The 26,949-nt window shown below is 39.9% G+C and overlaps 3 protein-coding genes and 1 pseudogene across 3 annotated transcripts; 2 read left to right on the top strand and 2 right to left on the bottom strand.

The window, feature by feature from the left end:
- Positions 1-1,105: 1,105 nt before the first annotated feature.
- LOC145498427 (histamine H2 receptor-like) lies at positions 1,106-17,269 on the bottom strand. Its single transcript, XM_081478359.1, has 2 exons — positions 15,889-17,269; positions 1,106-2,159 (listed from the first exon to the last, which is right to left on the bottom strand). Exon 1 carries the CDS (start codon positions 16,968-16,970, stop codon positions 15,960-15,962), a length of 1,011 nt encoding a protein of 336 aa, XP_081334485.1. The 5' UTR covers positions 16,971-17,269; the 3' UTR covers positions 1,106-2,159; positions 15,889-15,959.
- On the bottom strand, positions 2,158-3,271 carry LOC145498426 (histamine H2 receptor-like). The gene has a single exon (XM_081478358.1). It carries the CDS (start codon positions 3,224-3,226, stop codon positions 2,201-2,203), a length of 1,026 nt encoding a protein of 341 aa, XP_081334484.1. The 5' UTR covers positions 3,227-3,271; the 3' UTR covers positions 2,158-2,200.
- On the top strand, positions 13,344-14,294 carry LOC145497463 (beta-1 adrenergic receptor-like; annotated as a pseudogene).
- Positions 17,270-20,416: 3,147 nt separating the features above from the next.
- LOC145498285 (melatonin receptor type 1B-like) lies at positions 20,417-21,820 on the top strand. Its single transcript, XM_081478187.1, has one exon. The coding sequence runs from the start codon at positions 20,449-20,451 to the stop codon at positions 21,472-21,474; it is 1,026 nt and encodes a 341-aa protein (XP_081334313.1). The 5' UTR covers positions 20,417-20,448; the 3' UTR covers positions 21,475-21,820.
- The last annotated feature ends 5,129 nt before the right edge of the window (positions 21,821-26,949 follow it).

The raw sequence follows: 26,949 nt of genomic DNA, 5'->3' as shown, positions 1-26,949 counted from the left end.
AAATGATCTGTACTAATCTTAATAATTAAAAATGTGCATTTAAGAAAGTAATAGAAAGTAAAAATCGCTAAGAATAATAAGTTTTCTTAAATTAAATTTCAACTTCATGTCCAAAATTTATTTAAATTAAAAACAAATTCTTTCTAAACTTATTGCGTTCGACGAAGTGGACCGCAAACCTAATTTTGACCTGTGGCTTTTCAGAGTTGGTCTCCCTGTGCACGGTTCTAAGCCGAAAAAACCACATTCCTGTAAGGACACCAAAATGGCCACCCCGCTTGATTTTTGCAGGGGCATGTCACGGCCAGTAAACTGGTACCGTTTAATGCTAAGACATGTGATAAGACATGTGGCGAACATGTGAGCAGGCCATGTGAGCTCGTCTTTCCGATGGATCTTTTTTTGACTTCTTTCCATTCAGTCGCCGTACGCCTCGCTATTATGTGCTCTCAGCGTTAGATTTTGAAGAATTTAAACGCTTCGACGGCAGCAGTTATCGTAATCTGAGGGAACTGTCCCTTTTTATTAACACGACTTGGCTTTGGGATGATAACTGTGGGAACAGCTACATTTGGATTGCATTTGTTGATTAGTTCCAGTCGCGACAGATAGCTCAGTCTTTATCCGGTCGAAATTTTATTGTTTGGAATCGGTGGAAAAGTACTCTGAAGGCAAGATCCATAAGACTACTTTATTCATCAGGGGAAATACTCGAATTAGTCGCGAAACGAGCACGCGACTGCAAATGCTAGCTTAGAATAATGTACGTAATTTAAATATTCTATGAAACTTGAGAGACTACAGAAACTGGCAGCGTCACGCAACGTATCAACAAATCGTGACCTCTTCACTAGCGTGGACTTTGACACTATGCATATCTGACTGTAAAACCTCGGTTGCTGCTGAAAAATGTTGATTTTAGCAATAGACAAAGGTTGAAAGTCAGCTAGTGAAATCATTCATTTAAGATGTATAATTATATATTACAGTGAGAGCGTCGAACGCACTCTCATAATCTCTGATTACTACTAGTTTAAATATATTCGGATACTAGTTCATTTTTTTTATTTAATCTTTTTATCCATTTAAATTTAAACTTTTAAAATGTTTTTTAAACCTTATTGCATTATTTCTTTGAATTTCTTCAGTTTGATTTAATCCTTTTTATCTATTTAATTAATTAAATTTAAACTTTCAAAATTGTATGTAAACTTACGTATTTGTATTTGATTTAAACTGCGAAATTCTATTTAATCTTCCTGGGGCGAGCTCGGCCAGGGTCACGCGTGTAGGTCACATGTTTATCATCGGGGGCCATTTTGTTTTTAGATGTATTGTCAGTAAATATAAACGAAGGCACCAAAGGTAGGATGTCCGAATTACTAAGTGGAGCATCCAGGCTTTTCCCTTCGTTCTCCAACACTGCTTCGAACCCTGCTGTGAATGCCAGTCGTTCAGCAGCGATACCGTAGGCGACGATCAATGAAATTCTCAGGCGTGCTGAGAGAATGCTTCGGTAAAGTACATCCGCCGGCCTCTGGGGGCGATTAAACTGACAAGAACATTTGTGAGAGACGTGTAAAACTGTATTGACAGGCCTGTATGAAGCCTGTATTGACAGGCCTGCAAGTGCAAGTGTTTGTCAGTCGATGGCCATTTATAAGTCTGGTCCCTTGAAACTGATTTGTTTAGCAGTGATTATATTAAGACATGATTGATCATCGCAGTTATAGACGCAACTTAAGCAGTTGTGAAATTAAAGCCTGAAAAAAACATTCAGGCCTGCCAGAACGGGATTCGAACCCATGACCTCTGCGATACCGGTGCAGTTTCTCCCCAGTTCAAATATATAATCTTTTAGATAATCACTTGCAGTTATCATATTCAGTAATAGTGATATTATTTAGAATCCAAAATATAATCTCTTGTAGTGATTATATTGGCCTTTAAAGCTGGTGATTAGACTGCTTAGACAGTCTTGAAACAGATTCACCTGCCAGTCCAAAGACACGCACAACATGAATATTTTCATTCTCTTCATTGACAGAGTACCTACGTGAAATCCAAAACGTCCTGTTAATTCGATACTTTTAGTCCAATTTTCTCTCCACCTGTTTATTTGAATAAACTTATAGACAAGGCCGCTTATTTCATTAAACCTATAGACAAAGCCGTTGTCTAATTCAGCTGATACCCAGGACTAAACATTCATTTCGCCTTGTTGCGGTTTTTCCTCTCCATTGCCAACTTCGTTTTTTCTAGCCACAGAATCAGTGACTTTGGGTGCAATTCTTGTCACTTTCCACCAACACAGTAATTTGTTCAATTCCCCTCGGAAAGTATGACTTGTGGTAATGTAAATAAACGGGTTGATTGAAGCGCTCAAAAATAACATAAGGGTAACTAACAACTCTACAACTCTTGGAACTGTGTCCGGAAATGAACGCTTCCAAAACACGAACGCCCAAAGTGGTATCCAGCAAAACAGAAAGCCAGCAGCCACATACGACAGTGTCCGATTAATGTTGATCTCCCTCACGGAAATCACTCTTCCCGTGCGTCGAGTAACGCTGTTCAACGACGGAACTACTTGAAGCTTATGCTGACGGAGTTTAGTAAAAACTTTGTAGTAACTAAAGCAAGCGACAAAAAACGGCAAGAGAGAAAACAAGCCAAACACGACAAAGTAATGTGCGCCTTTTCTTTCGGTTGTTGTAAAAACCACGCTGCAAACTGCGTAACCGGGAATAAATTCAAACCTATTCCAGTTTGTCACACGACCTATCAGCAAATATAAAGCAAGAGAAAGCCATACACCACTCAACCAGATCTTGGATCTGCGAGGTGAAAACATCTTGTTGTAGTGCTGTGTCTTGACAATTCTCATGTATCTGTTAAACGCCGTCAAACCCATTGTGGCGGGAGTAACATACGTAGCGAACACGTCAACAAAACCTTGAAGCTCGCACAAGGCGTCACTGAATTGCCATTTTCCAGTGATTAACACGGCTGAAGCTAACGGCATTTCAGCTGTAGCACACAACAGATCGCTGGCTGCTAAAGCGACGATAAACAGATTGGTAGTTGATCGTAGTTTACGATTTTTGTAAATTGCTAAACAAACCAGGGTATTTCCCAGGATGCTTACGATGTTGAGGGCAACACACACGCTTGTCTCAATGGCAACAACTGCCAAGATTCGATCAGGTAATTCCAGTGAAGACATCAGGCTGGCTTCAAGGGTTGCCTTTAAACATGACTGTCATTAGAAATGGAAGATAATGACCAGGGATAATGACTTCTATCTTCAGGGAATATTTAAATTATTAATCATCTTGCTTGAGGCACAGAATGATCAGTAATTCCTTGCAATGCACGGAAGCAGCTTTAAATGGAGGAAGAGTTCATGTCATTCCTCTGGTCTGACCGATAGACAATAAGGCAATTTTTTAAGGGAGTAATGCTTTACTTGGTCTGCGTATCTTTAATATTGATATATGACAGGTATAAAATTAAAATTATTTAAACAATATGATGACTCAGGCGGTGTTGGACACGACTCGCAAAGCATGCCGGGATAAATTTTCCCTGGAGCTCATTTTCATCTCATCGCTGAATGGCAAACATCTCCATGCGCTGATGGTGATGTGGAAATATGACTTATAGGAGCTTCGTTCGCATCCGATGCTGAAAGAAATCTGGAATGACATCCATATGAAATGTTCCGATGACTTCTGCTCGATTCACAAAGCCACCATTTTCAGTGCTGAACAGATGATTTTTGGAGTCGAAGCTTCGCGGTTCGTCGAATCTTTACGGTTGAAAGATAAATTATTTCCGTTTCTGACCTCTTCGAATTCGATCTTAACTTGCCGGAATTGAACCTACCCTCGGCACTTTCCTTCTTAGGCATCTAGACTTGTATATAAAGTGTATCAGTGTATCGCTGGCCAACAACATGGTTGTTGACAGATATTATGGTTTCGTTGGACGATAAGAGAGCCGAGGTTAGTAAAACTTACGAAGAAAAGGGTGAATAATTCGGAATCAAAGCCATGTACGGTCCTTAAAAACTTCTGTAAAGATTGATTAATCGAGTTTCGCACGCTGTATTTCCTTATTAACCAAAAGGAATCATAAACAGCTTGCTAATGAGCTTTGGCTCTTTCAAAATAACAAAAATAATTTGCAATAAATGGAATTAAGAAGCTAGAAGCTTAATGGGAGAAATAGGGTATGTTTTGCTTCAATGTAAGTGGTAAAAAGTAATTGTATTCGTCCCCTGTACCAGGTCACACTTCCAGCAAATTCTTGTTCAACTAGCTTACAAATTCAAGATTAAATATGTACTGTGTGGATCTATTTTGTAGACAATGGGATAACACGATTTTGGTCTTGCTCAACTTCATTGAATGTATTTAAAGTAAAAGGCAAATGACTTTGCCTCAGACATTGCCACTGGCAATATCAATGTTCAAACTGATGAGAGTGTATCTGCTCCAAGTGTCCCATTCCTGGGTTCTCAGTAGATGTGGCTGGCCATGTAAAAGGGAAAATCGGGCTCAATGGAAAGTAGGCCTGGTTGAGTTACATGAAATGAACGCTTTGGACAAATAATATACCTCATGCTATTTAAAGTGGTTGCAACTAAAATTACAGATGGGAGATGTAAAAAAAACTGACTTATATTTACTTGCAAATAATAATTCAATTCCAAAGTATGCTTTTTAAACTGAATATTTGCAAAGTACTGACAAGCACAACAAAAAACCTGCAAAATAGTACAAAAACCATATTCTGGAAACAGCGGCTAACATTAAGTTCACTTATAAATTATTTAAATGAAAGATTGTGAATGATAGGCAGGGTCAATTGGCAATGAATGAATAGCTCATGGTCCTGACCTGCCTTCATTGCATATCCTCATATCACACCTCTGCTGAAGTTTCAGGTTCAAAGTAAGTTGTGTAAACTAAAGGGAGCTCTTTACCCAGAGCAGTGCTATGCAGGTCATTTGAAATATCTGTCAGTTTAAAATTTATTATTCACTGCAAGTCCTGTGGTCAACAACACAATGGTCATGTACTGATATTAACATTTTCTACATTGGCTGTTGAATATTTTGCCAAAAACAGTCTCCACAGCACTTCCTCGTGTTGACTCGTAATGACTGTGACAACTGAATCCAGAATAACCTAGCATGTAGTTGTATCCTAGATCATCTATAGTGAGATGTTTTGACTGCGATAAGTAAATTGTAACAACATTTTAAAATACAAGCAGATGCACTATATTGAACACTTGCAGTGGCTCTTAAAACTTGGGATTGCCATGCAGCTTTCTAAGTAGTCACTTGCATTATATCATAATGTATTCTGTTTTGGTCTATTCTAGTCTAAATTTGATATCCTAAACAGCACCATGCTGTAGCTTTCCTTGTTTGATCACTACGGTGTAAGTGGATAAATTTAGTTATTGGGAAATATAGCAAAGTTAATTCCAAGCCCATAGTCTTTTAACATACCAGCTGGTAATTCAGCATTTGCTTCAAACACATTGGCTGGTTCTGGGTTGACAATTATGCGTAGCTATACACATGAAACACTTATTATTTATTGATGTATAGTCTCTCACTACTACCAACATTCAAAGGAAAACAGGCATAAAGAAGTGGGAGATCAAAGATAATCAGCCATAGATGACTGAACAATAACATCCGATCCAAGAATAGTAAATTTCTGTTGAGATAACAATTCAAGACAGGCAGTGATCTTGAAAGTGAAAATTCACTCTAAATTAAATGATATCTTTAATGGACTAGCATCCAAAGCAGGATCCAAAACTGGTAACCCGAAAACACTGACCCCCGGTCCGCGGACCCCACTACGGACCGGGTCCGCGGACTCCCTATGGACCGGTCCACGGACTCCCTCTACGGACCCCCTCTACGGACCACCCCCCAAAATATAATAAAAATAATAAATAAATATTTCAGTCACGGGTTGTCTAATAGATTATTCGTGATGGTGAAATTTCGAACGTTACATTGTGCAAATGTATCAGACCTGTATTCAGGCTCGGGTGCAATTTAAATCATTACACATTGCCATTTCTTTTGCTGTGGCCATAAAGTATACGAAAGTCGCGTACAGGGAAGCCTCCGGGAAGCCTCGAAATTTTTGTTCTTTCCCCTCTGCCATTTTGTTCAGCCCATTTTCCCGTGGGTTCATGAACACGTTCCAGGCTTCACAATTTGCTCAGCGGAATAACAGATACAAACAACAATCAACGACCTAAAAATATATCTTCCATAGCATGATTGAGCCACGAATGGAAGGTAAGAACTTTCCTTCTTACTATCGGCATCTCCTTACGCTGAAAAAAGCTTTTAGGTATTTTTTTTTTTGGGGGGGGGGGGTTGGGGGAGGGTTGGGGTGTTAAAAACCGAAGTCTGTTACATTTGCACAGCGTACAAATGTAACAGACTTCTGTTAATCGAAAAATCACCGACACAAGTCTGAATCTATTGCAAAACCCGTAAGTGAAATCTTTATTTATCATTTTTACACTATTTTAGGGTGGTCCGTAGAGGGGGTCCGTAGGGGTAGTCCATGGACTGGTCCATAGGGAGTCCGCGGACCCGGTCCGTAGTGGGGGTCCGCGGACCGGGGCTCAGTGTTTTCGGGTTACCCACCCAAAAATCTTGAACATCGGCCAAACAAACGGATGACCTACGCACTACAAAAAAACATAGCACGAAAACATTAACATGTAAAAGGAACAAGCCGAGCCACAAAATTATACTCTTAAAACAAGGGTAGAAATCACACAATCAGTCCCGCGAAATACCGCGAACATCTGACAAATCAAGGGAAAGGGTAACCCGAAAACACTGACCCCTTGTCCGCGGACTCCCACTACGGACCGGGTCTGCGGACTACCTATGGACCGGTCCACGGACTACCCCTACGGACCCCCTCTACAGAACACCTCCCAAAATAGAATGAAAATAAGAAACAAATATTTCACTTAATGGTTGTCTAATCGATTACTTGTGTCGGCAAAATTTCCAACGTGACAGTGTGCAAATGTAACATTCTTGGGTTCAGGCTCCGGCGCAAGTTATATCATTACACATTGCCACTTCCTTTACCGTGGCCATACAGTATATGAAAGACTGGGAAGCCTCCAGGACGCCTCCGGGAAGCCTCTGGGAATCCTCGAAATTTGTGCTATTTCCCCTCTGCCATTTTGTTCAGCCCATTCTCGCGTAGATTCGTGAAGTCGTTCCAAGCTTCATATTGTTAATGTTAATTTCATTTGCACAGTGTAGCACTCAAAATTTCGCCGATATGAATTATCTATTAGACAACCCATCAGTGAAATATTTTTTCCTTATTTTTATTCTATTTTGGGGAGGGTGGTCCGTAGTATTTTGGGGGGTAGTCCGTGGACCGGTCCCTGGGTCCGCGGACCGGGGGTCAGTGTTTTCGGGTTACCCCAAGGGAAATGCCCCAACTTCAAGTCCGATTTTGACCGTTAAAACGGCGGGGCCCGCCTGGGCCCGCCGGACTTTTCTTAAAGTTTCTCTCGACCTAGAGTTTCACGCAAAAATAATTCACAATACTGATCCCTCTTAGCCCGCAAACGACCAAAAGAATATCCATGTCATTCGCGTGTGGTAAACAAACGTTTTCAACATAGCATGATTTCCATTGACTAGTTCTGATGCAAAAATTGCTTACCTGCACTTGAGGCTTGGCAAATAACTGATCTAGATATTACACTAGCAGCTCCTAGAAAGGGTTCGTTTGATTCTCACGATGAGTGCAGAAATCGGTCGAGAAACAACAACCTACTCTCCATTCGCAACGAAAAATGTGTCCGCCATTGCGCCGGCTGAGACGACATATGATTGGTCGATTACTGTCACGTGAACCGTGTCCAACACCGCCTGATGATGACTCGTATATTTTCAAACTTGCAGGTGTCCAGATAATTAAAATCGTAAAATTAATGCGTGCTTTACTGCAGCCCTAAAAGTTGTTCAACATGATAGCAACCTTTGTAAAGAACACACCATCTAGGCTACAAGTGAATCGAAATTGAAATTTTTTCATATTAATTTTTGAATATAAGGGGCAGAGTAAAGCCTATATCTCACTATTTAACAGTTGCCACTCAAGAACTAACTGGTGACAGATTTAATTAATTTAATTGCTTTACCAGGCGTTTAGTTAGTCGCTCCGCCATCTTTTCGTGCTGCGCCAGCTAAGGCCTCGCCACACTACTCCTAGTCCCCTCCGCAGCCGTTATTAGGGTCGTCACGCAACGCTTCTCCCCCACTAACGGTCGTTAGTCGGGGAGAAGCGTTGCGTGACGACCCTGATAACGGCTGCGGAGGAGGCTACACTACTCCGGAAAAATGTAAAAACCCAGCCTTATTTCTACGGTTAGCCCTACCGCCCACACTAATCCGTCACGAAAACGGATCTTTTCGAAAACGCTGTTCCAACCGGAGGAATTTGAAAACGCCGGCTTTGCGTTTTCGTATGAATATTTTGAAGAAACGGTGAACTTACGATAATCATGACTGAGCTTTTTTCAAACACAAAAATGACCGGTAATTGTTACGTTTTCAAATTCCTGCCGCGACTGAATGTCTGAAAGAGGCTCGGCTAATTGACGTGCGGTTACCGTAATTTACATTTGGCATATCAACTGTACTGGTGCATATTATATAAAACATTTTAGGGACCTTACGCAAAACACGACGGCAACGGCAACGGCAACGGCAACGGCAACGAAAACGTTACAAAAACAAAAGGTTTGATGAGCAAAACAGTGGTTGTGCACGTGCGTTATAATTCTTGGTACATTTCTCTGCCGTGCTCTGCAAAACAGCAACGTGAAATGACCAAATTCTGCGTCGTCTGGACAACGTGAACCACAACGGCTAATTTTTCGTATTTCTATTTGGAACTGAGCACATTAGTAGCATATTCAACAGGGGCAAGTTTTAATGCCGACAAACACACCGAATAGATCTAAATCAAAAACAAATTCCAAAGTAAAATAGAAACACATTTTTTACTAGGCGCTTTCCTAGCCGTTGCCGTCGTATATGCGTAATCCACCGTAGGAAAAAAGATGGCGACTGGTACATTTACCCATAATTCTTAGCACATGAAAACCTTAACAACGTTCATTAAAACGCACAGAAACGTTTTGAAATCTTCAAACCTAGGCTACTCAATGTCCTAAGTACAGGGAAAAAAATAGTAAAAAAATGACTTTCTTTGTGCCTCGTAGGTTGTGTTAGGTTTGCAAGGCATTATGGTAAAATGCACAGCCGCCATCTTTTTTCCTACGGTTGATTAAGGTCCCTAAATTTATATTTGTACGGTTAGGCCCACCGTCCACACTAATCCGTCACGAAAACGGAGCATTTCGAAAACGCTGTTCAAACCGGAGGAATTTGAAAACGCCGGCTTTGCGTTTTCGTATGGACAAGAAACGTTTTGAAGAAAACGACGAACTTTTTCCAAACACAAAAATGACCGGTAATTGTTGCCTTTTCAAATTCTTGCCGCGACTGAACGCCTGAGAGAGGCTCGGCTAATTGACGCAAGGTTACCGTAATTTACATTTGGCATATCAACTGGTGCTTTATGAAAAATAATATTATTGATGCAAGACTTTTTAATACTAGTCCCGTCTTTGCCTCTGTTTGAGGATGAGACTCAGTACAAACCCTCTTACGTTATGAAAATGAGTTTGAATTGCAGATTATTTCCATGAAATTAATGTGGAATCGCCACCGACCATTGTGCTACATAAGGTGACGCGTTATAGACAGCCACACCGCCTGGTGCAGAGTAGCAGTAAATAGTGGAGACAAACGATGATACATTGACATTACTGTGTCCTAACAAGTGACACTTGTCGAACTCATAATTAATCTTTTGCATGACAATCGAAATGTGTTTCTATATATAGTTTTAATTTGCTGTAGGGCTTGTTTAAAACTATCGTTCAGATGGAACAGATACGACAAAGCGAACATTTTAAGAACAATCCCAGACCCATTTTTACGAAACTTACCCACCTCCCCCCACCCACTCCTCCTCTTGTTCCCTCCCATATCATGACTGGTCCGAAGAGGAGTCCGAGAACAGTAAAGGAATCATAAACGTCAAAATATCTAACAACCGGGATTCCTGGGTACGAGTCGGACTTACTTGATACAAATGTATTCGTCAAGGGAGGAGGGAGAGGGTGGGGGGGGGGGAGTGGTTACTGCATGCATTTATTTCTGAAACATGGAATGTGTAAACTTTGGAGAGCGTTTTAAGGACGGTGCCTACTAAATACAAAGGTTTTTGCGCCAGGCAAAAACCACGCGGAAAAAGTAGACCTTTGCAACGGCTATTGGAATCCACAAAGAAAAATTGGGGTAGCCACGCATTTTTTCGAGATAATTAGCCTTGAATCTCAACAAAAATGCTGACATCAGTATTTTCTGAAAAAAGAAGGAAAGGATATTTCTTCACAGATTTCCTTCGAATTCGCCTTTACAAGCAGAAAAGCAAACGCATTTATAAAGGTCTTAAAACTGCATGGTAAATGGTAACATAAAAAAACAATTTGGTATGTTTTTAATAACAAAATCATTGCAACAGCTCTTTTAGCGTCTTTGACAGCCTTCCACTGGTTCAGCCAAAATACAGTCTAAATACCTTTTCCTCACAACCAGAAACTAATCACGTGTTGAATAGGCTTGCCACTTCCATTTCATAAAATAAAATGTGGGGGTAACCGCGCGTCTTTTAAAGTTATTGATCTTTTTTAAAACTCTTACAGTGCCCGTTACATTTTTTCCTGTCGCCTCCCCAGTAAGTAAAACATTTGCGTATTTCGCACTTGTTTTGCGCGCGCACAACGCCATCTGCAGGTACATGTTTACAGTTGGATTTCAGTACAATTTTCGACAGATAACAGCTAGTTTTTTAGCTGGAAGACGTTAACAGTCAGTGGTTAGCGATATGCTGCTATTTTGGTGTTCCTGGTTTAAGTACGGGTTCATTAAACTTGATTTCGTCATAGTAGCAAAATTTTGCCTTCTTTTGGTCGTGTACTTGGTAGCGTAGTTGATTGCGTCAATGTGAACCTCAGCGCGTGTGTGGCGCTCCTTCGGTGAAATTCCGTTAAATTTGGCAGATTGGTAGTAAATATTTTACTTTAGTCGGAGATCGTTTTTCAGGGAAATGTATAAGACCAGATTTTTTGCAGCGGTAAAAGACATGAATTTGAAAATATCGAAAAAACTGCCTTTACAAACCCTACTTTTTTCGTGTTTAAAATTCGTATCCCACTGGAAGCGATGTGATGTAAAAATTTTGGAAGATTTCACCGACTAAATCCCCTATTTAATCATTGCTTATTACATGTAATAAGTTTGAAAGGACTAGGTGAGAAAGCGAATGCAAAAACAGCATTCAAAACGTAACACTTGCGCGCACAACGCCATAAATGATTACCCCATGGAGACACCTTGCGCACTAACAGACAGAAAGATGTAAGCATAGAAAACAATATGCATTTGCTTCCTTGGAGTTTCGTTCGTATGAATTGAATATTACATCGTTAAAATAGGACATATTCATAATCCCTATATTGGACTGGAACTAGCTTGCAACTGAGGCTAACGCGAGGAGTCTTTTCAAATGCAAATGATATTTATCTCTTTTTTTAATGATATTCCCTCACGCGAGCTTTCATTACAAGCTAGTCGAGAATACGAATATGGCCTGTTATTAAAAACTCAGGGGCGTAGCCAGGATTTTTCAAAGGGGGCACCAGAATTTCATGTCGTTTTCGCCACCTGATGTACGTTATTTGCGTGGTGAATTTTAAATGCGCCAATAAGAGCCTTTCTACTGTTACTATCCGCACAACTGTTTCGATATGAGCTCCACGATCGCTACAGAATAAAAAAGTTGATTGCCTGACAGGGGCTGCATCCAACAGTAAGATCACTTTACAATCCCATTGGTCAAGAGGTGACCCATCTTGCTCTCTTGCAGTGGTATATTTTTCATCGTAACGAACGAAACAATCTCCGTTAATAGTTTCCTTATGATCGCCACTACACTCTTATTTTTTTTCTGGACCAGGCTTATTTTTCTGATACGATACACATATATCTCCTCCCAGAAATGTTGTTAGCATCGAACATACGGCTAGGGCTGTTTTTATTGCTTTTTTTTTGTTAGTCTCGCCGTCTATAGAAAGGAAGATATTTATACAGTTTTAAGTTAAAAGCATATGATTGTATTGTACTTGCAAATTTTCAACAAACAAAATTGTAATCTTTTCAGAATCTCAGCCCCGGGGTTTATTCTTAACTATATTTTTTAAATTTTACAAATTTCAGCTCGATATTCTTATAAAAAAATATTCTTGTAGGGAAAAAAAAAAAAAAACAGTGTATTTCAGCAACGATCGGAGGTTTGTCTCAGCAATTGCTGTCGAAACGATCAGGTAGCATAGTATACGTACGAGCCTCAACCGCCACACATTTTCATATGAAAGGTTTCCCAGCAGCGTCATTTTGGAAGATAATTTGAATTCAGTTTGTTATACACTGGTACTCACGTCAAAGAAGATGGCATTTAAAAGGTTGTGCATGTCAAAACGAGTCATAAATAAACACAAATTAGTCAGGTGGTAATTATTGTGCGCGCTCATTAAAATTTCAGCTGTAATCAACTTCTCCCAAATTTAAGAGTTTTAACTAGTTTGGTTTACTGGTTCATAACATGATTCATGTACCTGGATTATATAATAACAAAATTCCAGCTCGGTTTGACGATAAAGTGAGTGGCAAAATAAGTCAATTATTTAAAAAAAATGTATTAAAATCCAACCACGTCAGAAACCATTGGAAAATGTTTTGTCCTGAAGCTAACAGCTGTCACTTTTTCGTGTCAACACATGGAAACATCCAAGGAGGATATATTTTACCTTAAACTGTTCATAAGCAAGAAAAAGTGTTTTCAAATGAAGCATTTCGCCCTAAAACGTATCCTTTTGTTTTCGCTCTTTTTTTCGCGGACAAACGATGGCAAACGAAAAATTAACAAATGGAGGGCCTGATGCTAATGGAACGTTAGAGTAAGATAATCAGAAACAAAAAGCTATCACAGTGGTTGTCGATTCGTTGAAAAGCCGGGGGCGGAAACACAATCACGCAAAAGACAAAATTAATTGTAACATATATTTGGAGCTGTGCTGAGGCTCTCACGCTAGCTGAGCACCTGGACTCATGATTTGTCTTCAACATGGCAAACTTTTCTCTTTCAGAGCGAAATCTCTCAATCGCTGTTTTGGAATCGACGATTTGCGCAGTCATTCCCTTTTTCAGCCTTGTAGGAAATATCCTTGTTTGCGCAGCAGTTTATAAAAATGCTAGACTTCGATCCACAACAAGCATATACATCATTGCCCTGGCCGTCTGCGATCTTCTTTGTGCCACAAGGGAAATGCCTCTAACACTCTCCACTTTAATAACGGGAAGATGGGTTTTCGGCAATGCCGTTTGTCAGATTCAAGGCTTTGTCGATGTCTTCGCCGCTTCTTGTCCTCCAGCAATCATGGGACTCGCGGCTTTCAACAGATACATTCGAATAAAGAAGACAGACTATTACAAGAAAATCTTTTCAGCACGCCTCTCCAAGTTATGGCTGGTTTGTGTTTGTCTGTTCCTCGCTCTATACTTCATTATCGCGCGTGTAACAAATTGGCAGAAATACGAATTTGTGTCTGGTTTTGCTGCATGCAGTGTTGAGCACTATACTGAGCAAAGGAAAGCGATTCATTACGGCTTGGTCGTGTCCGTGTACTTTGTTTTCCCGATGTCTGTGGCTGTTTTCAGTTATTGTAAAGTTTTTAAGAGCATTCGATCACATAATTAGCTGTGGCTCCTTCGTTTCAACAGACTACCGTTAATAATCGAGACAGTATCAGTCCAGGAAATCAAATTAAGCAAATCTCTTGCTTTTGTAATGGCAGGTTTTGTATTGTGCTGGATTCCGAGATGGGCTACTGGTCTAACGACCCGATTTTTCCCGAAACCAGATCCAAGAATAGTTCCCTTAATTGACACTTACATCATATTCGTCAGCTGTACCATCAACCCCTTCATTTATTCTGGAACTAACCGACTCTTTCGAAAAGAACTCCGTCGCATACTCTGCTGTAGAGGAACAGGGACTATCTCGCCAGGAACCTGAAGATTTGCGAAGCTTGACCGTGCAAGTGAGACTGCTGGCAGTTTTTTTTTCTGTTGAAATCAGGCGGGGATTATGAGGCGAAACGCTATAGACGAGAAGGATTGGAACGGGGAAACTATGGTGCGGCACTTACAAAGAACTCAACCCAATTCAACCTTCTCGTCCATACCATTCTTTCAGTTTACGTTCGAGTTCGGGGTAATTAAAGGAGCTACATTACACATCAAAATCAAAGATCTTAGATTACGATCGAGATTTGGTTATGGAAAACGGTCAAGCGTTCTGTTGTCTGTAATATAATGTAATTCAGTAGAACTGGCTAAAATTGTTAATGAAGCATAAACAGTGATATGTTAAAGGGAAATTGAAAAGCATTTAGGAAGGAATAAGAAAAAAAACTGACTCATCACTACCTACTTACTTAATCATTTACAAGTTCGACGCAGGATCGCAAAACTCATCAGATTCGAGAAAGTCAGCCTGCTAACGCTAGGAATAAACCGTGATTGGTTGTGCAAGAGGCAGATGCAGTGAGCATCATCGAATAGGGAGTGTGTACTCGATAAGCTACCTTATCTTATTCATCCACGATACGAACCGCCTGTAGGAGTAGGGGCGGATATAGGGGGAGGTTGCTGGGGTGCGCAACCTTGCCCCCTCCCCCGCCCCCGCGAGATTGAGATGACCTGGTAAAAAAAAATTTAAAATCTGTTTACGTCATCAGTCAGTTATGCTATTCCTTAGTGGTGCACCCCCTCCTACGAGAAATCCTGTATCTGCCCCTGAGGAGTGGAAATTGGACAACAGAGGCGTATTGAAGAAAATAAGTTCCAGGCTTTAAATGGGCCCAAGCGAGTCACCGTGTCGTGTCTGAACAACACTGAATTAGTAATTGTTAACTGGCGTGTACATAAAATAACAAAGGCACTGATAAACTTGACAGAAATCTGTAGGAAAGTGAATGCTTTAAGTCAGGAGTATCAGTAGTTCATCTACTGTGATTATATGAGTGTTAGGTAGTTCTGATAAGAACTGTTGTTAGTAAATCATCTTTATGCAGAGTCAAGTAAAAGTGTTTGTCAGTCGATGGCCGTTTATGAGTCGGGTCCGTTGAAACTGATTTGTTTAGCAGTGATTACATTAAGACATGATTGATCATCGTAGTTATATACACAACTCAAGCAGTCCTGAAATTAAAACCTGAAAAAAATTCAGGCCTGAACGCGGGGATTCGAGCCATGACGTCTGCGATACCAGCGCAGTTTCTCCGCAGTTCAAACGTATGATCTTTCATATAATCACTTGTAGTTATTATATTCAGTAATAGTAATATTATTTGGAATCCAAAATATAATCACTTGTAATGATTATATTGGCTTAAAGCTCGTGATTAGACTGCCATTCTTGAAACAGATTCGATTCACCTGCCAGTCCAAAGGCACCCACAACATGAATATTTTCATTGTTTTCATTGACAGAGTACCTGAATGGAATCCAAAATGTCCTGTTAATTCGATACATTTAGTCCAAGTTTCTCTCCACCTGTTTATTTGAATAAACTTATTTACAGACAAAACCCTTTATTTGAATAAACTTATAGACAAGGCCGTTTAGTTGAATAAACCTATAGACAAAGCCGTTGTCTAATTCAGCTGATTCCCAGGACTAAACATTTATTTCGCCTTGTTGTTTTCCCTCTCCATTGCCAACTGCTTTTTTTCTAGCCACAGGATCAGTGACTTCAGGTGCAATTCTTGTCACTTTCCACCGACACAGTAATTTGTTCAATTCCCCTCGGAAAGCATGACTTGTGCTAATGTAAATAAACGGATTGATTGAAGCGCTCAAAAACAACATAAGGGTAACTAACAACTCCACAACTCTGGGAGCTGTCTCTGGAGACAAACGCTTCCAAAACGCAAACGCCCAAAGTGGTATCCAGCAAAAGAGAAAGCCAGCAGCCACATACGACAGTGTCCGACTGATGTTGATCTCCCTCACGGAAATCATTCTCCCCGTGCGTCTAATAACGGTGTTGAACGACGGCTTATGATGACGGAGTTGGGCAAAAACTTTGTAGTAACTAAAGCAAGCGACGAAAAACGGCAAGAGAGAAAACAAGCCAAACACGACAAAGTAATGTGCGCCTTTTCTTTCGATTGTTGTAAAAACCACGCTGCAAACTGCGTAACCGGGAATAAATTCAAACCTATTCCAGTTTGTTACTCGACCTATCAGCAAATATAAAGCAAGAGAAAGCCATACACCACTCAACCAGATCTTGGATCTGCGAGGTGAAAACATCTTGTTGTAGTGGTGTGTCTTGACAATTCTCATATATCTGTTAAACGCCGTCAAACCCATTGTTGCTGGAGTAGCATACGTAGCGAACACGTCAACAAAACCTTGAAGCTCGCACAAGGCGTCGCTGAATTGCCATTTTCCAGTAATTAACACGGCTGAAGCTAACGGCATTTCAACTGTAGCACACAACAGATCGCTGGCTGCTAAAGCGACGATAAACAGATTGGTAGTTGATCGTAGTTTACGATTTTTGTAAATTGCTAAACAAACCAGGGTATTTCCCAGGATGCTTACGATGTTGAGGGCAACACACACGCTTGTCTCAATGGCAACAACTGCCAAGATTCGATCAGGTAATTCCAGTGAAGACATCAGGCTGGCTTCAAGGGTTGCCTTTAAACATGACTGTCATTAGAAATGGAAGATAATGACAGAGGATAATGACTTCTATCTTCAGGGAATATTTAAATTATTAATCATCTTGCTTGAGGCATAGAGTGATCAGTAATTCCTTTCAATGCACGCAAGCAGCTTTAAATGGAGAAATGGTTCATGTCATTCCTCTGGTCTGACCGATAGACAATAAGGCAATATATTTTTTAAGTAAGTAATGCTTTACTTGGTCTTCGTATATGTAATATAATATTCACATATAACGGAGAAATAATTAAAATTATTTAAACAATATGCTGACTTGCACACTTTCAAACTTACAGGTGTCCAGAAAATTAAAGTCGTAACATTAATGCGTGCTTTACTGCGGCCCTTAACGTTGTTGTTCAACATGATAACAATCTTGGTAAACAACACACCCTCTAGGCTACAAGTGAATCGAAACTGAAATTTTTTCATAATAATTTTTTTGTATGTAAGAAGCAGAATAAAGCCTATGTATATATTTCACTGTATACGTTTATTCTCGCTACATGGGAATGCGTAAACTTTCATTGGAGAGCGTTTATTACCATGGCGATCTGTTTCGTTTACGCATGAAAGAAAGGTGTAAGCATAGAAAGCAATATGCATTTGCTTCCTCTAAGTTACCTTTGTATGAATTTAATATTACATCGTTAAAATAGACTATATTCGTATTCTCAGTATTAGACTGGAACTAGCTTGCAACTGAGTTTAATGAGGGAGTCTTTTCAAATGCAAATGATATTTATCTCTTTTTAATGATATTTCCCCTCAGGAGTATTCATTACAAGTCGAATACGAATATGGCCTGTTATTAAAAACTGGATCATTATTTAGCTCTTGCTAACCGAGCAGGAGGTCTATATGGGAGAATCTTGATCGAGGTCGTGAGTACAGACCGAACACAGTGAGGTCTGTACACACGATCGAGGTCAAGATTCTCCCATACAGACTGACTAAGCTCGGTTAATAAGATGGTTATTATATGGCAAACAAGAAAAATTTAATTTATTTAATGTAACTGGTTTGTACTAACTGACATTTTGCGTGCAAACTGCGATGAGCCGAACTTAATTCTGCCAAAGTTTGCTCGTCCTCTTTACTTTTTTTTCTCATCGGGCTTTTTGGCACTTGCATAAATAAATATTGTTAGGAGAAAATAGTCAGTATATTTGCATTTTAGTTTGCAACTTTTTCGCCCGAAAACATCACCGGTCTAGATGGGAAAATCAAGACTGCTATCAATATCGATTTCAGCCGATCAAATTCGTAAATTCGGTAGTTACCAGTCTTTGTGAGACACAGTCATGTAATAATGAATAATTCAGTAGGAATGAGCAAAAAAAACTCATGCGATGCGCGACACTGCCGAAAAGTTGAATATAAGGCTAAAATGCTCTGAAAAGGGTCAAATTTGTTAATAATGAATAATGCTATTCAAGAGTTGGCTTAGCCACCAGAGGCTATGAGTCATTATACCATGCTCTTCAAATATAAAAAGCGTACGTGTTTGGGGCATTTTTATTTTTATTTTAGTTTAGTTTTCTATATTTTGGGGGCGTTTTTAACAAAACAATTATTCCACTCGCGCTTGATGGATTTGAGATGATTATAGCCAACTGGTTGGCCCTATCTACCATCTCATATCCAACGCGTGCTCTTGGAATAGCAACAACAACAACAACAACAACAACGTACAACAACAACATTACTCATACATTTCCAATTTTTCAAAAAGATATACACTTTACACTTTGCACTTTATTATTGCCATTGGCAACACATTGTTGCCCACGCTCCAGAAAAGTAAAGAAAAGTAAAGAAAAGTAAGATCGCTTTACAGTCCCACTGGTCAAGAGATGATCATGTTGCTCTCTTGCACTGGTATATTTTCATCGTAACGAACGTAACAATCTCCGCCATTAGTTTCCTCATGATCGTTGCGATCGCTATTACACTCTTATTGTTTTTCCTGTCAAGGCTGAATATTCTTATTTTTCTGATATGACACACATATCTTCTTTCAAAAATTTTATTAGCATCAAACATACGGCTAGGGCCGATTTTTTGTTTTTGTTTGTCTGTTTTTGTTAGTTTCGCCGTCTAGAGAAAGGAAGACTTTTATACAGTTTAGTTAAAAGCATATGATTGTATTGTACTTGCAAATTTTCTGCAAACAAAATTATGATCTTTTCAGAATCTCAGCGCCGGGTTTATTCTTAACTATATTTTTAAAATTTAACAAATTTCAGCTCGATATTCTTACAAAAACAATTCTTGTAGAAAAAAAAAAAAAAATTCGAGTGTACTTCCGCAACGATCGGAGGTTTGTCTCAGCAATTGCTGTCGAAACGATCCGGTACAGCTATTATAATATAGAAATCAGCCTTAACTGCCACACATTTTCATATGAAAGGTTTCCCAGCAGCGTCATTTTGGAAGATAATTTGAATTTAGTTTGTTATGCACTGGTACTCACTTCAAACAAGATGACATTTAAAAGGTTGTGTATGTCAAAACGAGTCATAAGTAAAAAACAATTAGTCAGGTGGCAATTACTGTGCGCGTACATTAAAATTTCAGCTGTAATCAACTTCTCCCAAAATTCAAGAGTTTTAACTAGGTTGGTTTAGGCTTCTTTACTGGTTCATAACAGGATTCGTGCACCTGGATTGTATGATAACAAAATTCAGGCGTGGGAGTGTGTAAAAGACATTCGATATTTGCGACGGGTTTTCGGTTTGTTTTTACAAACTTGATTTTAGGGACGAGATCCGGTTTGATGATAGAGCGAGTGGCAAAATAAGTCAATTATTCAAAAAATGCATTAAAATCCAACCAGGTCAGGAACCAATGGAAAATGTTTTATCCTGAAGCTAACCGAACAGCTGCCACTTTTTCGTGACAAAATGCCATTTTCGCCCACCTTGTTTCGAATTTTGTGAAGAAAAACCAACGCAGAGAATGTAGTTTGGTTGATGATGTTAGAGGATGAAAGCAAACCCTACATGATGTCAGACAATATAATATTCTCTGTTTAATCACCGTTGCTATTTGTTTTGACAGGTGTTTAAAGAAGAAAAATAAAGTTTTTTGGCGTACGCATAAGTTAAACGTAAAATAGGCCTCTGGGTTTTTTATGTGTCTCTCATGATCAGTCTAAAGTCATTACGGCGCCCGGTTTGTTTCGATTTGTTGATGATTTTCCTTGATTGGAGTAAGCCATATCAAAAGGTTTTAAACAAGGAAACTGGGAATATTTGAACAGTTTTCATCTTTAGAGTTGCTATAAACTTATCCAGGCAATGTACCATCGGGTTCTTTAATAATTAACGTCAGTTACTTGATTAGGGAAGCCTTAGATACGAACTCAATTTTAAATACGCAACGAAGACCCGGCATTGTCACGAGTTAAATACAGGGCGCTGGCAAGATGTCGTCTTCGCTACACTTGCCAAACCGAAGCGTGGAAGTTGTTATCATTGAAACAACTGTGTGTGTTGCGATGAACATCATAAGCATAATAGGGAACACTCTAGTTTGCCTATCAGTCTACAAAAACTCGAAACTGAGATCAACCACTAATTTATATATCATCGCTTTGGCTGCCAGCGATCTGTTGTGTGCAACAGTGGAAATGCCGTTAGCTTCAGCCGTGTTAATCACTGGAAAATGGGATTTCAACGACGCGTTATGCGAGCTTCAAGGTTTTGTTGACGTGTTTGTTACAAATGTTACTCCAGCAATAATGGGTTTGACGGCGTTTAACAGATACATGAGAATTGTCAAGACACATCACTACAACAAGATTTTTTCACCTCGCAGATCCAAGATCTGGTTGAGTATCGTGTGGATTTCTCTAGCGTTGTACGTGATTGTAGCTCGAGTTACAAATTGGAACAAGTTTGAATTCGTGCCTGGTTACGCGGTGTGCAGTGTAGTTTTCACGACGATGGAAAAACGAATCGCTCATTACTGCGTGGTATGGGCGTTGTTTTTAGTGCTGCCGATTTCCATCGCTTTTTTCAGCTATTACCAAATTACCAAGAAAGTAAATCAACACAAGGCTGATGTAGCTCCGTCTTTAGAACTCAACGCGAATAACCGAGCGGGGAGAGGAGTGTCCGTTCAAGAGATAAACATCAGTCGAGTCTTGTCGTACGTTGTGGCTGGATTGGTGTTCTGTTGGGTTCCAATGTGGGTGTTCATCTTCTGGAAGCGCTTCTCTCCAGATTCAGCTCCCCGAGGAATACAGTTATCAGCAATTTTTCTGTTGTTTCTTAGCAGTACAATAAACCCTTTTATCTACGCTGCCACAAATCGAAAGTTTCGAGCAGAATTTTACAAACTGATGTGTTGGTGGAAGGTGAGACGACTTGCACCTGGAGTGGATCCTGTTGCCGAGAACAGAAATGTTGACAACGAAGGCGTTGAACGAAGAGACGAATCCAACGTTTAGGACGTGCTCAGATTCCAGTTAAGAAGTATCTTTCGATCGGTCGGTCTGCACGGACTGTTTTGACAACTCAGATTTTCGCACAGTGTCTTCCTTCGTCATTTCTGTCTGAAATATGTCTGAGGGTTTCCATTTGTTAGGAATCGAAACATAAGCCGAATTCTTGCAACAAAAATTCCAACGGATGTGCAAACATGTCAGGGATAAATGAAACCGAGGAGGACAACACATGTATTTCCAATTTATACAATAGAGGATGTTACATGGCGACGGAAAAATATCAATTTTGTTTTTGAGTAGTAAAAACAATATTAACGATGGTAGCGAATGAGCAAATTATTGATCTTCAAGCCACCGTGTAATTTTCTTTTTATTATATGGTGCTCAAACAACCATGAAGAGGAACTAGAAATATGGTGTCACCAATATCAACAACACACATCTTTTATTTTCTTAACACAAGTATAAATATTATAACATTTTTATTTTATTTGATGTATGTAGCATGATTTAGATGAGGTAACTGTTGTAATCTTGTTTTAATGAGACTGGAGGCTAAACATCCTCAACTTACTAGTGAAGATTTGGAAATACGCCTCTCCGATCCTAGATGTAGTTTCGTATAAATCTAACAAGTGGTCAGTATTTTCCAGTAAAACAGTCATGTATATTCTCCAAGTTTCAAACCTGCGCGTGTTGCCAAAAATACTTGAAGAATAGTGAATAGCCTTCAAACTCATAGTTTTTCCCGAGCTTTGCTCTCGGAAAGCCGTTCGCTTCTTGGAACAGATCATATATCCGCGGCCAAATATCTGAGCATAGCTTTGCGCCAAATGGAAGCCACTTGTATATATATAACTTACTATACAAACTTAACAGTCAATACATAGAGGATATTACACCGTGGCGAGAAGATATGAATTTTATGTTCTCGTGGCAAGAACAATATCTCACGAGTGAGCGAAGCGAACGAGTGAGATATTGTTCTTGCCACTCGAACATAAAATTCATATCTTCGAGCCAACGTGTAATGTTCTTTTTATTATATGGAGAAACCAATTCAACAAAAGCAAAAGGCGGGAATCGTGACGTCATTGAACGATACGACACTCACAAAGGTGACATACGGAAAATACGCCACTCGGGTCCCTGATGAAGTGGCGTATGGCATCTACGAGTGGTTTAGTTCCCAGTAAAACACTCTTCTCCATATAATAAATACTGATATTTTAAAATACAATCTCAAAGGCGATAGAAAGTTACAAAATACAATAGTTAATTACAACTGAGTTATTGTTACCGTTTTCTTTCCTCTTTCTTTTATTATTTACAGTCAAGTATGGAAAAAAGGAGTGTCTAAAGAATATATTCAGACGGGGTAAATTGACACCTAACCTTTTATTAATTGATTTAAAGTTTTTTTCTTCGTGCAAATGCATTTTTCCGCTTGCAATCAGTTAATTTTTATCGTTAGCCCAGCCACACTTGGAATTATTAGAGACCTTCTCAATCCCATATATAGTTTGGCTATCGATAAGAAATCAAAATGTAAGGGGCATTCTGAAGCTGTAATGCTTATTAAAGCATCTTGTAAACTTAGATATACCAATTCTTTTGATAAAGACTAGAGTAAAATTCAAAATCCTCCAGAAAAGATCTGAGTCAGCGTAGTCAAAAAGATGGTGTACCAATAGGGTTTCTGGTTCACACTTGTAAACTGAGCATGTATCGTCTGTAATAAATCCTATCTTGCATGTTTTGGTATTGTTATTTGTTATACCTCCCAACTCAAATACGCTTTCCGATTGGAGGAGAACGTGCCACGTGTCGTGGGTCAAAACGCACTTACTCCCTAGGGCGAACAAAACACACTGACTCTCTAGGGAAACAACAACTTGAACTTTCGACTCGCACGTGATCAGGTCGGGCTCCTTGAAACTGCGGCAAATTTGTGAGCCAGTTGGCGTCAAGCAACGATTTCTTTGCAGTTTTTTATTTTTTATTTGGGAGGTATAACAATTTGCCTCGGGGAACATTGAGGATCTCGGGGGAACAAAACTCACTGTTTTCCCTTGGGGCCAGTCAATTGCTAAATAGTATAGGGTTAATTGAAAAGCCTTACATCAAGTTAACATAAGTCTCTGCCTATTTTCCGTTTTCCCTGAGAGTTCGAAATAGCGGGGTTCAACTCTACTTATCCATACATTAGGGGACCACTCGATAGCTGGAGTTCCAACCACACACATTATATTTATACTCATAACCTTTGAGAAGTGTACACCTCGTCTATAGTTTATGTACACAAGCAGAGGAAGAAACTGTTCACCAACCGACTGAAAACCAGCAAAATTCAACAAAATAACAAGCTCGACGTTACAAAATCCTCTGAGAGAAATGTTGTTCGGGTGTTATTCATTCTCTGCCTGGAGCAAATTTCTGCATCAGGCCCGGGTTGTTCGAAAGGTAGATAACGCGATTCCAGCTGATAAATTACCGTTCAGTGGATAGCGCGGTTTGTTTTGTGAACACTTATCCATTGGAGAGCGATTTATCCGGTGGATAGCGTTGTCCAGCCTTCGAACAACCGGGGCCAAATGATTATGCTCTTGTTCAGGGCCGTAGCCATTAACAGGCAAACTGAGGCACGTGCCTCAGTCATCGAAACACCCTAAATACCTAGGAAGAGAATTTAAAAATGGACATTGCCTCAGTCATTATTATTTTTTTTTCTGGCCACGGCCCTGTTGTTTTTAAAACTTAACAAAATAATTGATTTAGTTTACCAACTCTGGTAAGTTACGTAGTTACTGTTCTCTTACCATGTAAATAAAGGTCATAAAGGCCAGGCCTCCGTTGTAAGCCTGCTGATTTCTTTTTGAGGTCTCTTCGCCGCTTTTTGAGTATTGTCAATATCCTTTGTTATTATTCACGTGGCAAATATATGATGATGATGATGATGATGATGATGATGATGAAAGTGATTATTGTGTTTTTACCCTATTTACAGTAAATCATCAGACGAGCGCGGACCGTGATTTTTTTTGGAACATTATAAAGTAGCTGTCAAATTGAATTGTTTTGAGCTGCCATTCACAGGAAACTCTAAGGATGATCTTGTCCGCCTTTTATCCGTTTTCCGGTTCGTTTTCATTTTTTTTTTTGTCTGAAGCATAGTCCCCCACCTCCAATACTACAATGCCTTATAGGTATTACGCGATGAAGAGCTGCAATCACCGACAAATTTCTGCTAGTCTCCCCTTTCTCCCCACCCACCATTCAGCGTCATCGAGAAATTAAAATGCACCGAACAAGGAGCTAGCACGGATTCACTGCGCCACTGATTCAGCATTGTATGGTGCCGGAGGTGTGTGTTCCAACATGACGGGGATTGAAGGTTGATACCTGTCGATGGAACCGTAACTGAAGCCAGCTGCAGTGTAGTGGTTATATAGGACTGGATTGTAAAGCTGCCTTTACTGCCGCCGGCTTAAAATTGCCTGCACCATTCCAATCAAATGCGAATGTGAAAGGAGTGCAAGCATGCTGTGACGACTAAGAAACTACATGTGAACAACGCGTCTTAACATCCATTACGAGACCCCGACCTGTATAACGTGTGGTACGACATTTTTGCCGGCCGGAGTTTAATTTTGCGGATCGGCGTGTTTTTTGTTTTGTTTTGTTTTTTTTTTGGAATTTGCGGGAACTTTCTTGCTGGGTGTTGATTTTTGTTATTTTCAGTAAGTTGTGTTTAATTTGAATTACATTTTCGATTTTTGTTATCATTTAATATTAATTTTATCAGCAATGGACAAGTGAAACAACATGAAGGAATGTAAAACACGGCACCCAGTGTCACTCTATTACAATTACAATAACTGCGGGTAAAACTTGATGCATTATCTCTCGAGTTATGTATCGCTATCGCAACATTTCAACGCAACATATCGCAACATTGTTAGGTACCGCATGTTACGCGCGTTCGGCCACCCTGTCGCGTCGTGTTGCGACATGTTGCGACATGTTGGGTGTTGTTAGCTCAAATTTGAAAATGGTCAAATTTTTTATGCAACATTTGGGGATGTTGCATGATGTTGTAGTCGTTTGACCAGGCTCGTGCAACAGTGTTGCGTCCGGGCATGCGCACCAGTTCGATTTTCAATACCCAACATGTCGCAGTACGTCGCGACAGGGTGGCCAAACGCACGCAACATGTTGCGCCCAACAATGTTGCGATATGTTGCGTTCAAAATTTGCGATCGTTTGGCCAGAGCTTGCAAATACTGGGCCAACAATGTTGGGATATGTTGTGTTGAAATGTTGCGATCGTTTGGCCGGGGCTATACATGTATTTTGCCAACAAGATCCTACATATGATGTTTATACGTATAATTTCGCTAATGGAGTACATTTTAATCAACAATGATTTAGATAAACATATACAGGCAAAAACTAACGATAGACAAATCCGACGTTTCGGCGACATCTTGGCGCCATTGTCAAGGGAAACTAATTAAATATGCGATTTCAAGAGTAACTAAGAGTTCAGAGTTTCTAATTTGCATAAGTTAGACAAAGACTTTAGCGCGAACTGAGTCTGATTGTACATTTAAACACGGTCGTAATTGTTTAATGAGTAACATCTCATTAATGAGACAATCAAACTTGTTGTGGCATTTTTTCAACACGCTAAAACAATTGCGAAGGTCATCCGGAATCCTGCCTGCGTGTCTATCATCATAGTGATTGCGTACTGACGAGGTCTTGCTTCTATGTCCATCAACGCGTACGAACAGATGGCCACGGGTGTAACCGACATAACCAGCATCGCACTGGTCACACTTGAAGTTATACACAACGCATTGTTGATCAATGAGCTGAGGCTTAGGTTCGCTTGTCGGGAACTCCTGGGCAATCTTGCGGCTCGTAAACACCGGTTGAACACTAGTCTGTAGCTTCACACTGAGATCTTTCAACTGTGTCTTCACGATATTAGCAGACTCCTGGTCTTTAAAGGGTATGACAACCCGAGTAGTGTTTTCTGTCGTAGATCTGGACCGTAATGAGGGCTGGTCAGCGACCTTTACATTTAGGAAGGTTTTGACAGTGGAGTCAACAAGGTGCTTGGGATATTTCAGTTTAGAGAAAACAGACTTCAGTCGTTCGCACTCCTCAGTGAAGTAGGACCATGACGAAGACAGGCGATGTGCGCGATCCAGCATAGTTGTCAATAGTCCGCGCTTGTACCTATTATCGACATGACTGTAGTAATGGAGAAGCAGACCAGTGTTTGTTGGCTTCACAAACACTTTAGTTTCAATACGAGGCGCTCTGTTTAGGAGTTGAGTACCGAGAAAGGGAAGCATTCCATCATTTTCGACCTCCATAGTGAAGTTGATGGGCCCTTGCTAGCCAACGTATTCATGTCGTCTATTGAAGAGAAATTAGATGTTGAGGGCAAGCTGCCACCTTACTATC

Source organism: Orbicella franksi, chromosome 9, assembly GCF_964199315.1.
Source record: "Orbicella franksi chromosome 9, jaOrbFran1.1, whole genome shotgun sequence".
NCBI lineage: Eukaryota > Metazoa > Cnidaria > Anthozoa > Scleractinia > Merulinidae > Orbicella > Orbicella franksi.
The sequence above is the reverse complement of the archived record's forward strand: the minus strand, read 5'-3'. Positions and strand labels throughout refer to the sequence as shown.